Below are 12,785 nucleotides of genomic sequence, written 5' to 3'. Positions count from 1 at the left end.
GTCACAGGAAATAGGATCTGCAGCATTGCTCTGCATGATGCTATTGCAATTGTAGGAGTCTACAATCACAGCTTTTGGGGAGGGGAAGATACCACACAGGAGGGAAGTGTGAGGGTTTGCTGAGTTCATGATTTAAACAGTAGACAAGACTAAGCTAGACACTAATGCCGGGTGGCGACTGTGCAGATGATTTCCATCATCTCTGCTGCACCACAAGAAGGTTTGCCTATACCTCATAGCCCTAAGAAAATCACTTTTAAAAAGAGCGTAAAACCCTCATAGTCAGACTGGCAACCTCCGGCACTTGGCAGTTCTGAGGTAATGCCCCATTTCCACCCAAAGCCTCACACAGAGCCCACACCTACCTAAAGACCCATCTGGAAAAGCAGTTTTGTCACCAGAGGGGGAATAGGGAGTGCTGGAAAAAGGGTCTCAAATGTAGGTTACAGCAGGTGGAAATGGAAAAGAGCTGACCTGGACATGTCCTTGCACCTAAAGGTACTTTGGAGCAGCAATCCAGTCTCTGGCCTCTGCATTACTGCATTACCACATTCCCACACAAAGCTCAGTTCAAGCAATCTCTGTGACTGGCCAAAACTACTGTGCGACGTACAGCTGTGGTCCCAGATCTCCATGACTCCCTTCAACTTATTAATCAGACTCTGCATCTGTAGTAATCAGCAGCAGCCACAAGGTTATTTACTACCAGAGATCATCTGCTAGTACTGCTGGGTTATTCTGCCACCAGAGAGACTCGCAGGTCTTTCACATCACAGGCTGAAAAGCTATGTTGTTCCCAGGGGTCCCCAGGCTGTGCTTTGCCTGCTCTTCTGGGAGAACAAAGGCGCAGGTATCACCATTGCAACACATAACTTAGTAAAGAGAGGATAATACAGAAAATAAAGGGAATTATAGGAGACAAGGGATTCAAGCAAAGGTGAATGGCAACAGAAATCATTAGTTAAAGGAAAGGATTTATAACTAGGAGAAAGGAGGATCTAGAGAGCACTTGGAATTACAAAGCATTGAGGCCTTATGGTCAACAGCAGTTAAAGGCATACAAACTATTTGGCCTCTTACGTGGCATAAGAAACATTCCGGATTTAATAAGAGCTTGGTAGTTCAGGAGTCTTCCAATGGCCTGTGTAAGGTCGTATTGGAAGACTTCACAGCAGTACGGAGCAAGTCTTTAGGTCTTATGTCTTCACCCAGGACTGAAGAGAATCCAACCCAAAACTGTTCTGACTCAGTCACAGCAAGTAGGACAATCACAGGGCTGCTTCAAAATTCACTGCAGTGCCAGAACAAGATACCAATACAGATACAGACCAGCAGTCAAGCTAATTTAGGCATCAGATGCCTCAAAACCAGACAGGTTCTAAGCTAAAACAAAAGCAAAGAGTTCAGAAGATTTTGAGCTGAGATCTGAAAAAACAGCTACATCTGTGTTAACACAAGCTTGCGGCTAGCCTTTGTGCAGCCCAGTGCATATAGGAGCAACTGATGTAGCTACTATTCACGCAACTCTTGTCTGAAGCTAGTACCTCTGGAAGGTTTTTTTAATTAAAAAGGATTTAGTGCTATTAAACAATAAAATATCAGAACCCCAAAGGAGGCATAATTGCAAGATGAATTGTGCAGCTCCACAGTTTCCAAATCCACATGGTGTTATTGGCAGCTGGCCTTCAATTATAAGAAGGTAACAAAGAAAAGCACGCAGCCAGTGACAGTAAGGTGAGGTACCCGCTGTCCCTTAAAGGAATACTGCTCCCCTTGGAGGTTTCTGCACTGACTGGACTTTGAGACAGCCGCTGCCTTAGCATAGCATATAGTAATCTCACTGGCTACAACACGGATAGCAAGATGTGCAAAGTTTACCTGGTGTAACTTCAACGCTACCAGAAACTGAGTAGCCTTTCTCAGTTTTCACCAAAGGCAAGGTTTGGCCCAAGACACATATGGGAGAGAAAGCTTTGACTCAGGCAGCCAAGAAGTACGTGAAATTTGCCTTCAACAGGCTTTGGCCATGGTCCAAAATCTGTGCTGGCACCTTCACAGAACAAATCCTTTTAGCAAAAATCTCCCTCCTGTGACTTCAGCATCTCCCCATGAAGACCTGCCCAACAGTGGGAGTTGCATAAAAGCAAATAGAAGCAAAGCAGAGCTGGAGTGAAATAGCCCATACGGGCTTGAAATTGTTGTAATTTGCTCTTTCAAACATGTATAAGCAGGCTAAAAAAAATAAAATCAACTTTGGTTTGGTTTTGGGTTTTTTGAGGGTGGAGAAGAAAAATTCATGGCAGAAACTAAGCATCTGTTTGTTTTGATAATCCAGATTTCACTTCATATTTTCAGAGCATTTCAAAAACACCACCTCAAAAAGTCTTTCCAAAGAGCAAATTTATTAATTTCACTACAGAGTCCTGAACAGAATGCTTTGTTTGACCAAAATTAGATTCCACTCCATCTTCTGTTTGCCTCAATGTCACTGCTTCTCATTGTCCCAAAGGGCTTCACTACATGCACAAAACTATATGGCACTAGAAGGACACAGATGACTATAAACTCCTACCATGTACTTACAGCCCAGCAGTGTATGGGTTCCTCACTTGTTATGATACCAAACCCCTGCACTGTGCTGTGAGACACATTAGCCACCTATTTCTCATTCCAGTAATGATGGTTTAACCTGCATTGAAGCAGAGGCTACTCTAAACCGCAGCTCCTTTGGCTTCGGTGTGATACTTATTACCCAGATGCCTATAAAATCCTTATTTCACAATCTCCTGTTAATTAAAACAATACTACAATGCCCAGTATACTTGAAGCAGATGACTGCTAATACTGTAATGCTGTATTAGCATTCAGCTGCAATCACACCAGTGAGGAAACTGATCTGCATGAGGCAGGTGGGGGGGAGACTCAAAGGAATGAGGACAAAACCCCACATTTCAGCCGGATGAAATTCCCAGTGTAGTTTGCTGCACAACTACAGAAGGCAAACAGGCAGTAGTGAAGTGCCATGGAAGAAACATGTAATAAACAAACCTTTGGGCCCCATCCCAAAAGTATACTGGCAACCCAGTGCCCAGCATGAGCTATGAAACAAAAAAATCCCTAAAAATTCAGGTTTAATTCACTTGCCTGTCACAAAGCAAGTCTGTAGCAGTACAGGGTTACGTGGTTTCAGACGTAAAATCTTGGTCTAATGTCACTGTCTTTCTTCTATTCAAGTATCAGTGGCACATTCACAGCCCTCAGAGTCCCATCCTTGCAGACAGCACACCAATGCAGAGTTTGGCAGGAATGCTGACACGCAGTAGGTGACAAAAAACCCCAAAATGTCTCAGACTTAGCATTTCTCAAGAGATCTGACACACAAGTAGGACAGTATTGATTGTCCCTGCTGTACTTTATAGGCTGCCTTAGCAAGCAGCACTTTGAAAAAGGCCAGAAGAATAATGTGATCATATGGCAAGTGATACTGCAAGATAAAACCTTGCAACTGCATGAATTGCTTAGCACCAAAGACCTGCAGGCCCATCCTCCATGGATTTGTTTGTGAAAGACAAGTCTTGAGTCTCTGTACACAAAGTCTGAATAGATGTACAGCACTGAGAACACCAGTTTTATTCTCGAGTTTTTCAATTAACAGATTCCCATATCCCTGCAATTGCTCTTGTACCTTGAGATGAGCAATCCAAAGACCTGGAGAAATCTTTACTGCTGAACCCATGCCCAACAACGTAAGCAGTAATTCAGAAGCTGATACATTAAGGAAGAAAATTACACGTTAGTGAGCATCTCTGTGGAAACAAGTAGAGACAAGAACCTACTAACATCACGGGGGATCAGACCAGTGACACAGCACATACCTGCTGAGCAAGTAAAAAGTTCTCCGTATCATTTTCGGCTTACCACTCTGCTAGGCAACCTGCTGAGCTACATCTGCTGCTGAGATCTGCAGAAGGGCAAGCTCACAACTGACAGCTACTAGGGACAAGAAGAGTGGAACACAAACAAAAATAAAAGCTGTTAAAGTATAAGGTTTGAAAAGCCTGTAATTGATCAAGGAATTCTCCAGCATTACAACCCCTTCCATGCAAATTTGTTTCCTATCTCCTACTCTGGCCAACACCAATGGAAATTAGTAACACCTGACTGACAGTATCTACTTATCAAGAATTTTCATCTTAGAAAAAAATTAACAGGAGCAGAGAATCACAAACCAGCCATGATTGGAAGAGGACTCTGGAGATTCCCTAGGACAACACCCCACTCAGAGCAGGGTGAACTAGGGCAAGTTGCTCAGGCCCATGTCCAGTCAGGCTTGACCACCTTCAAGGACAGAGACTCCAAAACCTCTCTGGGTCACCTGGTTCCAGGTGTTTGACCAACCTCCCAGTAAAGTAATTATGTTTAAAGGAAATTTCCTGTATTTCAATTTGTGACCGTTGATAAGATCCCCTCTGAGCCTTCTCTTCTCCAGGCTGAAGAATATCAGCTCTCTCAGCCTTGCCTTGTGAGACACTCCCATCCATTAATAACCTTCATGGTCATTTGCTGGACTTGCTGCAGCATGTCCGTGTCTGTCTCATACTGGGGAACCCAGAACTGGACAAAGGACTCCAAGATGTGTCTCACCCCCCAGAGTAGAGGGGAAGGATCATCCTGTTGGGCTGCCAGTGATGCTCTTCCTAATACAGCCCAGGAAGCTGTTGTGGTTTTTGCCTCAAGGGCACATTGCTGCTCATGCCAAGTTTGGTGTCCACCAGGACCTCCAGGGCCTTTTCTTCAAAGCTGCTTTCCAGCTAGTCAGTACCGGTGCATGCTGCTATTCCTCCCCAGGGGCAGGTCTTTGCATTTCATTTTGCAGAACTTTGGTGGATTCCTGTCAGCCCATTTCTTCAGCCTCTCAAGGTCTTTCTGAATGGCAGCACAATCATGTGGTGTATCAGTCACTCCTCCCACGTTTTTATGGTCTGCAATCTTGCTGAAGGTACATTCAGTCTCGTTATCCAGATCATTAATAAAGATGTCCCTTGGTGGTGGGTACAGCACTAGGGATCAACTTCCAACTGGACTTTGTGTTTCTGACCACAACCCTATATGCCCCGCAGGCTGAGCCAGTTTTCAGTTAATTTCATTGTCCGCTTGTCTAGTCCACACTTCACTGGTTTGTCAATAAGGATGTTATAAGAGACAGTGTCAAAGGCCTTACTAAAGTGAAGATAAAGACATCCACTGCTCTCCCCTTACCTACTGAGCTAGTCATCTCATCAGGTTCGCCAAGCATGATTTCACCTTCATAAATCCATGCTGACTACCCCCAATCACCTTCTTGTCCTTTATGTGTTTGGAAACAGTTTCCAGGATTATTTGCTCTATAACTTTCCCTGAGGACTGATGCAAGACCGATCACCTATAGCTCCCAAATTCTCTTTCTTGTGCTGCTTGAAGATAGTGGTGACAATTGCTTTCTTCCAGTTCTCAGGAATCTCCCTCAGTTGCCATGACCTTTCAAAGATAATCAAAAGCAGCCTCACACCAGCATCAACCAGGTCACTCTGCACTTGTTAGCGCATCCCACCAAGTCCCATGGGCTTGTGTATATCCTGTTCAAGTGATCCATAATCTGATCGTCCTCCACTGTGGGGTAAGTCTTCCTTCCTCCAGACTTTACCACTGATTTCAGTGGCCTGGGATCACTGAAGGCAAGTTTTACCAGTAGCAGCCATGATGAAGGCAGCATCCTTTGTCACAAAATCCTCCTGCCCCATTCAGCAGTGGATCCAGATTTTCTCTCGTATCTCTTTAGAAGCCCTGTTTGTTGCCCTTCACATCACTTGTCAGATTCTGGGTGGGCTTTGGCTTTCCGAATCCTGTCCTTGAATGATCGGTGTCTCTATATGCCTCCTGGGTCACCTGTCCCTGCCTCCAACTCCTACACTTTTTATGGAAATGTCCAGGTCATAAAAAGACTTGCACTCAATGCTTGCTGCATTTCAGTACCCTATCATAAGCAGTATTCAGTTTCAAGTATTTATTTCCCAGGGGACTTCTGGAGGTATAGTTTGAAGTCCCCCAGTAAACTTTTTACCCACTTGAAAACCTGACTCCTAATCAAAGGAGCAGCAGCCTTAAACGAGCAAGCTTGGCTGAAGCACTTCATACTTCACTGAACATGTTTTGAAGGTACTTCCCAAACAAGTTTTTATCTTTTCATTTTCTCCATTTTCATCAGGTGAAGAGATAGAAGCTCTGTAGTGCTAGAATCTATTTCAAGTTCCAAGTAGGGGGCTAAGCAAGAACAAGTAATAAGCACGTTTTAGTGATTACTGTAAATCACAGGGTGTCCAATTTCCTATTGCTCTAGATCTTCCATTATAAACATGTTACCTTTTCATCATGGCAGCACATTAGCATTCACTTTGAACATGACTCCACAGGATGTCATGAAATAGTACCAGGTCATGGTAATTCAGGCTCCTAAACTGTGTACCTGGCAGCAATACAAACTTCTTGGTTTATATTAGGTAAAGGGCTGCCTCCTTGTTCCATTCTTATTCCTCACTGATAAAAGGGAGATTGAGGTATACACGCAGTACGTACAACAAGTAACATGTCCAGTGGTTTAATGACTTTAAGTACTTCTGCAGTCCTCCCTAGCAAGGTGTTATACAAAATGCTGCTATTCTTTTCACCGAAAACAAACACTGTTTTTAGGATAATTCATTTTTTAAGACTTATTTTCAAAAGTACGAAAGATATTGCACCTTCCAATAATTTATTAATCTGCAGTACTGTGTTAAACCTTGACTTTCTTCAGCAGTGATGTTTCAAGTGCAGTTGGAAGGCAAATAACTGTATCCAGGGTCTTACAGATTGCAAGTAAACAGGTTTAGAGGAAAGAAGTTTAATCCTGTGAAGCATTTTAGATATCCAGAAAGATTAGCATTATTGGAAAAAATTCTGCAGCATCCAATAGTTTTATGCCAGTTAATTATGAAGTAAATATTAATTTAATATAGTTCTAAAAGCTTTTTTACCCATTCTAAAAACGTAACATCTTTTTTAACAATCTGAAAAGGTTTAGCAAGCATTTAAACTTCCAATGTTGTCAAATTGGCAGTTACTACCAAGACAGTTGAGATAATACTAAAGATGTGCAGAAGTTAGAAGTATGGACACAGTAGCGTAATATACACCGAGTAGAATACAAAGCAAGACATCTGAAAGGGGGGCAGGGAGAAGTCACTCCAACATAGATGTTCAGCACAAACAAGACAGGAATAAAGCTGCCAAAGCATGCAGGTCACTTAGGAAAGCAGTCAAGGCTGAAGAGGTAACCAAGAGGCAGCAGGACCCTAGAGCATGGTGACAGAAAGAGCGGAGCAGATCATCTCTCCCACACACCACAGATATCCCTAAACACTAAGTACACTATTGAAACCTTAATGTAAAAGATGCACCAAGTTAGAGTAAAACAGCAATCCAGACTCCATAATTTTGTTCTAGGGACTTACCTCTGAGACAAGCTCAAAGGTAGCCAGACAGTTAAAGGGTTGCAAGAGTTGACCTGATATTTCCCCACACACACCATCACATTTGTACGTTTCCAAGCAGGAGCTGTTAAGTGCTACAGCAGGTTACCAAGTGTACTGGGCATCTGTCCAGATGTTGGCAGCAGGGGACTGCAGGGTGGCCTCTGAGGAGAGCTGCCCCATCCTGGACGGAGCCGGTTCCAATGGACCCACTGCAGGGCAGAGCTGAGCCCCTCCGCCAAGATGGTGCTGCCTCAGGGGAAATGTATGTAAGAAAGGGCCAAACACTGCTTGTCAGTGAAGAGTCAGAACAACAAAAAAATAAAAAAAGTGCGAGAAACAGCCCTGCAAGCACTGAGGTCAGACAAGATGGAGGTGAGGAGGCACTGCAGGCACCAGAGCCGAGACTTCCTTGCAGCCCCTAGATGTACCGGGTGGATGCAATGAGTTGACCTTGGCCAGCTGGCAAACGGCCACCCAGCATCTTTCCCTCCTCAACAGGATGGGGGAGAAAATAAGATGGGAAAGCTCAGTGGTCAAGATAAGACAGCAGCTGGGAGAGGTAGTGGGCAAAACTGGTATTGGATGTTGCCAGAGGCACGAATAACTTTAGGGAGTATTGTAAAGCGGTAAGGGGACGAGGGGTCAAGTTTTATTGTGTGTGTAGTTTGTCCAGCTTTGTTAGTGTTCTGACAACATTTTGATTTTGATGGGAGGATTTACGCACACACACACACACACCCCACCACCCATTCAAGATAATGACAGTTTAATGAAGGAAAGCAAAAGCTGCATGTGCAAGCAAAGCAAATTAAGGAATTTAATCACTGCTTCCCATCTGCAGGCAGATGTCCAGCCACTTCTTGGAAAGCAGAGCCTCAGCACACATAACCAGTACTTGGGAAGACAAACACCATATCCATGAGTGCCTTCACCCCCTTCTTCCCCCTTTTCCCTGAGCTTTTATTGCTGACCACAGCATCCTATGGTAGGTAATATATCCCTTTGGTCAGATCAGGTCAGCTATCCCAGTTGCATCACCTCCCAAGCTCCTGCAGACCCCCAGCCTACTGGTCTTGGGCAGGGCACGGGTTGAAAAGAAAGCTTTGATGCTGTGCCAGCACTGTTCAGTAACAGTCAAACCACTGGTACATTATCAGCATTTCCAGCCATAAATACAAAGAACAGCACCATACAGGATGCTGCAAAGAACATTACCTCCATCCCAGCCAGACCCAGTACAATGTCCACCCCTTATTCCATATCATTTGCATCATGCCTATGCCCCACACTATCCAATACATCTAAGTACCCTCTGACCATCCCATTCCTTTTCTTTCTTATTCCTGAAATTCCTCCATACCAACACTTACAACATGTAGTGCACACTTAAACCATCTTTATGTCTAGCAGTCAGATTTATACATCCTCAATTAACCGTATCCTCTGACCCTCGACAGGGGCAAAAGCCAATTCACCACACCAAGTTAGCTAGCTAATAAACTGTTTCATTTAGGCTTCAAAACATAGTAAAGTCTTCACAAAGAAGAAGCTATACAAGTCATTGTTTTCAAACACAGAATACTAAATGATCTAATATACATTGCCTTCAAGTGGCATCAAATGTGCATGTACATAAGAGTGTAAAATCTAAAGGCAACATTCAGTCCTTCAGAGGCAAAAAGTGTCTTTGCAAACACTGACAATGCCGTCATCTTGCAGCATTTTGAGAAATACGTTTATGTCAGGAAGCAGCACAAAACACTTGCACTTTAGATTTTCTTGTCTTTATTTACCACAGGACAACCTACTGTCTAGCTTTACTACTTCTATCTCAGTTTTCAAACTACACCGTTATTATCGTTAGATAATCTTCAACAACCACCACAGTTCTATTTTAATAGTCACCACTATTCAAGCAACAAAAACAGGTGAAAGCAAAAAATTCCAAACTAAATGCAACCCTTCAGAACAGTTTATTCTCTCATTTTAATTTTCTCCTGCTAAATGGAGATAGAGTGTATCATACTAAGCCTCAGTCCTATTTATACGTTGCAGCAAACTGACTGCACTCATAGCCATTTAAACCAATTTCATCATTGCTAAGACTGCGCAAGAAAACAGTGTTGGTTTGAGGCTGTGCTTGTAAGGAAAGGCTCTTACCTGTGTCAGCCCAGGGGAGATACCAGGGGCAGCTGACATTCACATAGGTACCAGGCAGCCCGTCTGGCCAGCAGGCGTAATCGTCAAATGTTCTGTTGCAGAACTTGCCTTCTGCAGAGAGATGGAAGAGGGGGTCATGCCACTGCCTTGTATTAATAGTGCAAGGAGGAAAAGACTGAAGAACAGAAGATAAGAGGAAACATGGACACATGCACTTAAGCCGTAACAGCATTATGCAATTAAGCTCTGATGGGGAGTTAGACAAGATTTATTTGTCCAAAAGAGTTTATCCCCACACAACAGGAAACTGTCTTTTCAGGGGGGAACTGAAGAACACATTAGGGCCCTTGACTAAATCAAGGAAGAAGAAAGGTAAATCAATACTGATCCATCCTCACCTTTTGTCTTTTACCCCCTTATGTGTCTCAGTTTAAAATCATTTTTGCCATGAATACTGTAGATAATCATTCATGAGAATGGTTCATAGTCATGCAGTTGGAAAGTCTAGCCTAATATATAGATTGTTCAACAACATACCCACACACAACCATAACTCTGCGTTACAGCTTAATCACCATGAGAATACTTCCAACTTCAGATTTATTAAACTGTCGTTCTCAGAAGGCAGCACTCAACTGCTCAACATGATAACAGAGTAGAGGGAGATTAACGTTTCCCTGCCATTGTTGTCATCAGCTACTGCTCTTACTCTGCTATAATAATGTAGTTAAGAGAAGGAAAATTAACGGTTTTGAAATAATTCTTCACAGACTCAACTTTAGACCCATCTTATCTTTCTCAGTGTGTCGCAAAAGCAGAAGAGGCTGCACCACATCCATTTGTGAGCACCACTGACAAGTCATCAGTGTCCTCTAAATACCACGATGCTGGCACATCACAGCTGCTCTCAGCACACTACAGCAGCTCAACTGCTATAGACAAGCTGCATTCTCATATTTATTAAGATATATATATATTTTTAAAGCCTTTTCAGCACTTTACGATGCTCAAAATAATTCATGGCAACTTGAAGGCCCACAGACTGCTAGGTCAATGTGAACAGCATGGTCCCAGATTTCCCAGCACCTGTGTGGCTCTCTCAACCCTGACCCCTATAAAGTTTCAGGGTACGCTGGTTTGATGTGCTACAGCCACCACTTTCCACTGAAAAATACTCTGGACCTAAAGACTAACATCTTTACAATTAAATTGTTCTATAAAATGCTTCCTCAGCAGAGGAAAGAGACCCACAGAGAACAGGCGGAAGCAAATGGGATAAAAAAGAAATGGACTGGAAAGCAAGCTAGAGAAGAATTTTAAATTTCATAATCACTCCCTTGATGCTGTTACGATGCATTTTAAAAATTAATACAACCTATCTCTTACCTGTCACAATGGGGGGTGCCTCATACAAGTATTGCAGGCATTGGAGCTGATACTCCTTCCACTTCTGCATAACCCCAGAGAGGGAACCATCTGCACTCTGAAAGAGAAATCATGAGCCTCAGACATTGCAGGGATTTAAATGCTGTTTTTCATGCAGCCTGAGTAGGCAGGCGTGAAAATGACGACCATAAGCCAAAACAGCACTGCTTATCATATAGGGAACAAGATGCTGCTATGCATTTGCCTGATTGCAACTGAAGAAATTTCTTTCTATTTGTACCACAAAGAACTGAAAACCCCCTCAACTACACCATGTCCTCACTGAAACTCAAACTGAGCTAAGCCTTACTCTCTTGAACATGCCCCAGTTGCGTGATTTATCTCATTAAAAGACAGGGACAGCAGCGAGTCCTTTCAGGAGCGGTTTTCTTTCCCACAGCAGTATTTCTGCTCTCCCATAAATGAGACCAAGTTAATTCATTGTATTCAGTGCATACTCCCCAAGCACTTCCAGAACACGGATGAAACCTTTTCCAAGTCAGCTTTCCTTCCATGAGCAACAGCTTTTCCCTGCATCCAGCGTATTTCTCCTGAAACCACAGAAAGGGCAAGGACCTCCTTTTTGTGTGGTTTCACAGGCTGCAGGTTCCACCACCAGCTATCCCAAGTACTAAGGAGATGGGGGAAACGTATGTATAAACTCTGGCTGAGCACAAAGGAAATCAGCTGTTCTTAAATTGCCAAATTTAGCAGTGGCTGCTCACTCAGCCCTGGGGGATGCCCTCCTGGCTCACAGGGACCCAGTTTACTCACTGCAGTTAAGTAAAGAGACATCAGTCCTTCTCTCCCCTCTCCGCAATTGTATAAACTGAACTGCAAGTGTCAGGATTAACAGGTTGTAACTGATCAATAACGCAGATAATTCAGCATTTTTTCCAGAGAAAGGCCCAGCATGGATGCCCCAGATACACAATTAACAGCATGAACCTAATGGTACAATACATTGAGTGGTGGAGGAAAATTCATTTAATCCCAGCTGTTGATCAGTTTATTAAGTGAAGCATGAGAGTAAATAACCCTTGTAGAACCCTCAGTTTCAACTGCTAATTTTTATTTTCCATTTGTGCTTCTAAACCTTTTTACAGATGGTTAGAAGGAAGCCAGGGCATGTAAAGGATTGTTTTAAAATGAAGAAGTAGTTTTAAACCTATACTGCATTTCAGGAAAGCCAAATTGAATGCTGTCCACTACAACCAACGTGACTAAAATTTAGACACCAGTGCAATCACCCTGGTGTAAAACAGAAGCAGAAATGGCATTTTTTGACTACAGACCTCTCAAGTCCTCTTCTCTCGTATCCTTCCAAATAAGAGGGAAAAAAAAAAAAAAAAAAAGTGTTTGAAAAAAACACCACACCACATGCATCACATTTCTGCCTGGATTAAGCCACCACTTAATTACAAAGATGCTCTTGTACACATGATAAGTACAGCATTTAGTAGATATCCATGTTGCATTTCAAGAATAACTGCCTATATTTACATGCAACTTAACTGTAGCTAAGACCCTCATAGCCATAATAATAGAAGAATTTAGCCAGCTCACCCTGAAGTCCAAACAAGCACAAGTCTGTGGATCTTTGAAACTCTGACCCCTGTGAGCCCGATTTAAATCACCTTATCTATGCCAATA

General features: G+C 43.0%; 1 protein-coding gene across 1 annotated transcript in view; it reads right to left on the bottom strand.

The window, feature by feature from the left end:
• GLP1R (glucagon like peptide 1 receptor) overlaps positions 1-11,184 on the bottom strand; it is a 58,831-nt gene extending 47,647 nt beyond the window's left edge. Inside the window, exons 1-2 of the mRNA XM_037405785.1 lie at positions 11,094-11,184; positions 9,708-9,818 (exon numbers count right to left, since the gene is read on the bottom strand). Coding sequence (XP_037261682.1) covers positions 9,708-9,818; positions 11,094-11,163 — 181 coding nt within the window. The 5' untranslated portion in view covers positions 11,164-11,184. The remainder of the gene's footprint in view (positions 1-9,707; positions 9,819-11,093) is intronic.
• Between the last annotated feature and the right edge of the window lie 1,601 nt (positions 11,185-12,785).

Source organism: Falco rusticolus, chromosome 12 (assembly GCF_015220075.1).
Source record: "Falco rusticolus isolate bFalRus1 chromosome 12, bFalRus1.pri, whole genome shotgun sequence".
In the NCBI taxonomy this organism is placed as follows: Eukaryota; Metazoa; Chordata; class Aves; order Falconiformes; family Falconidae; genus Falco; species Falco rusticolus.
Note: the sequence above shows the minus strand (reverse complement) of the source record. Positions and strands in the feature narration are given on the sequence as shown.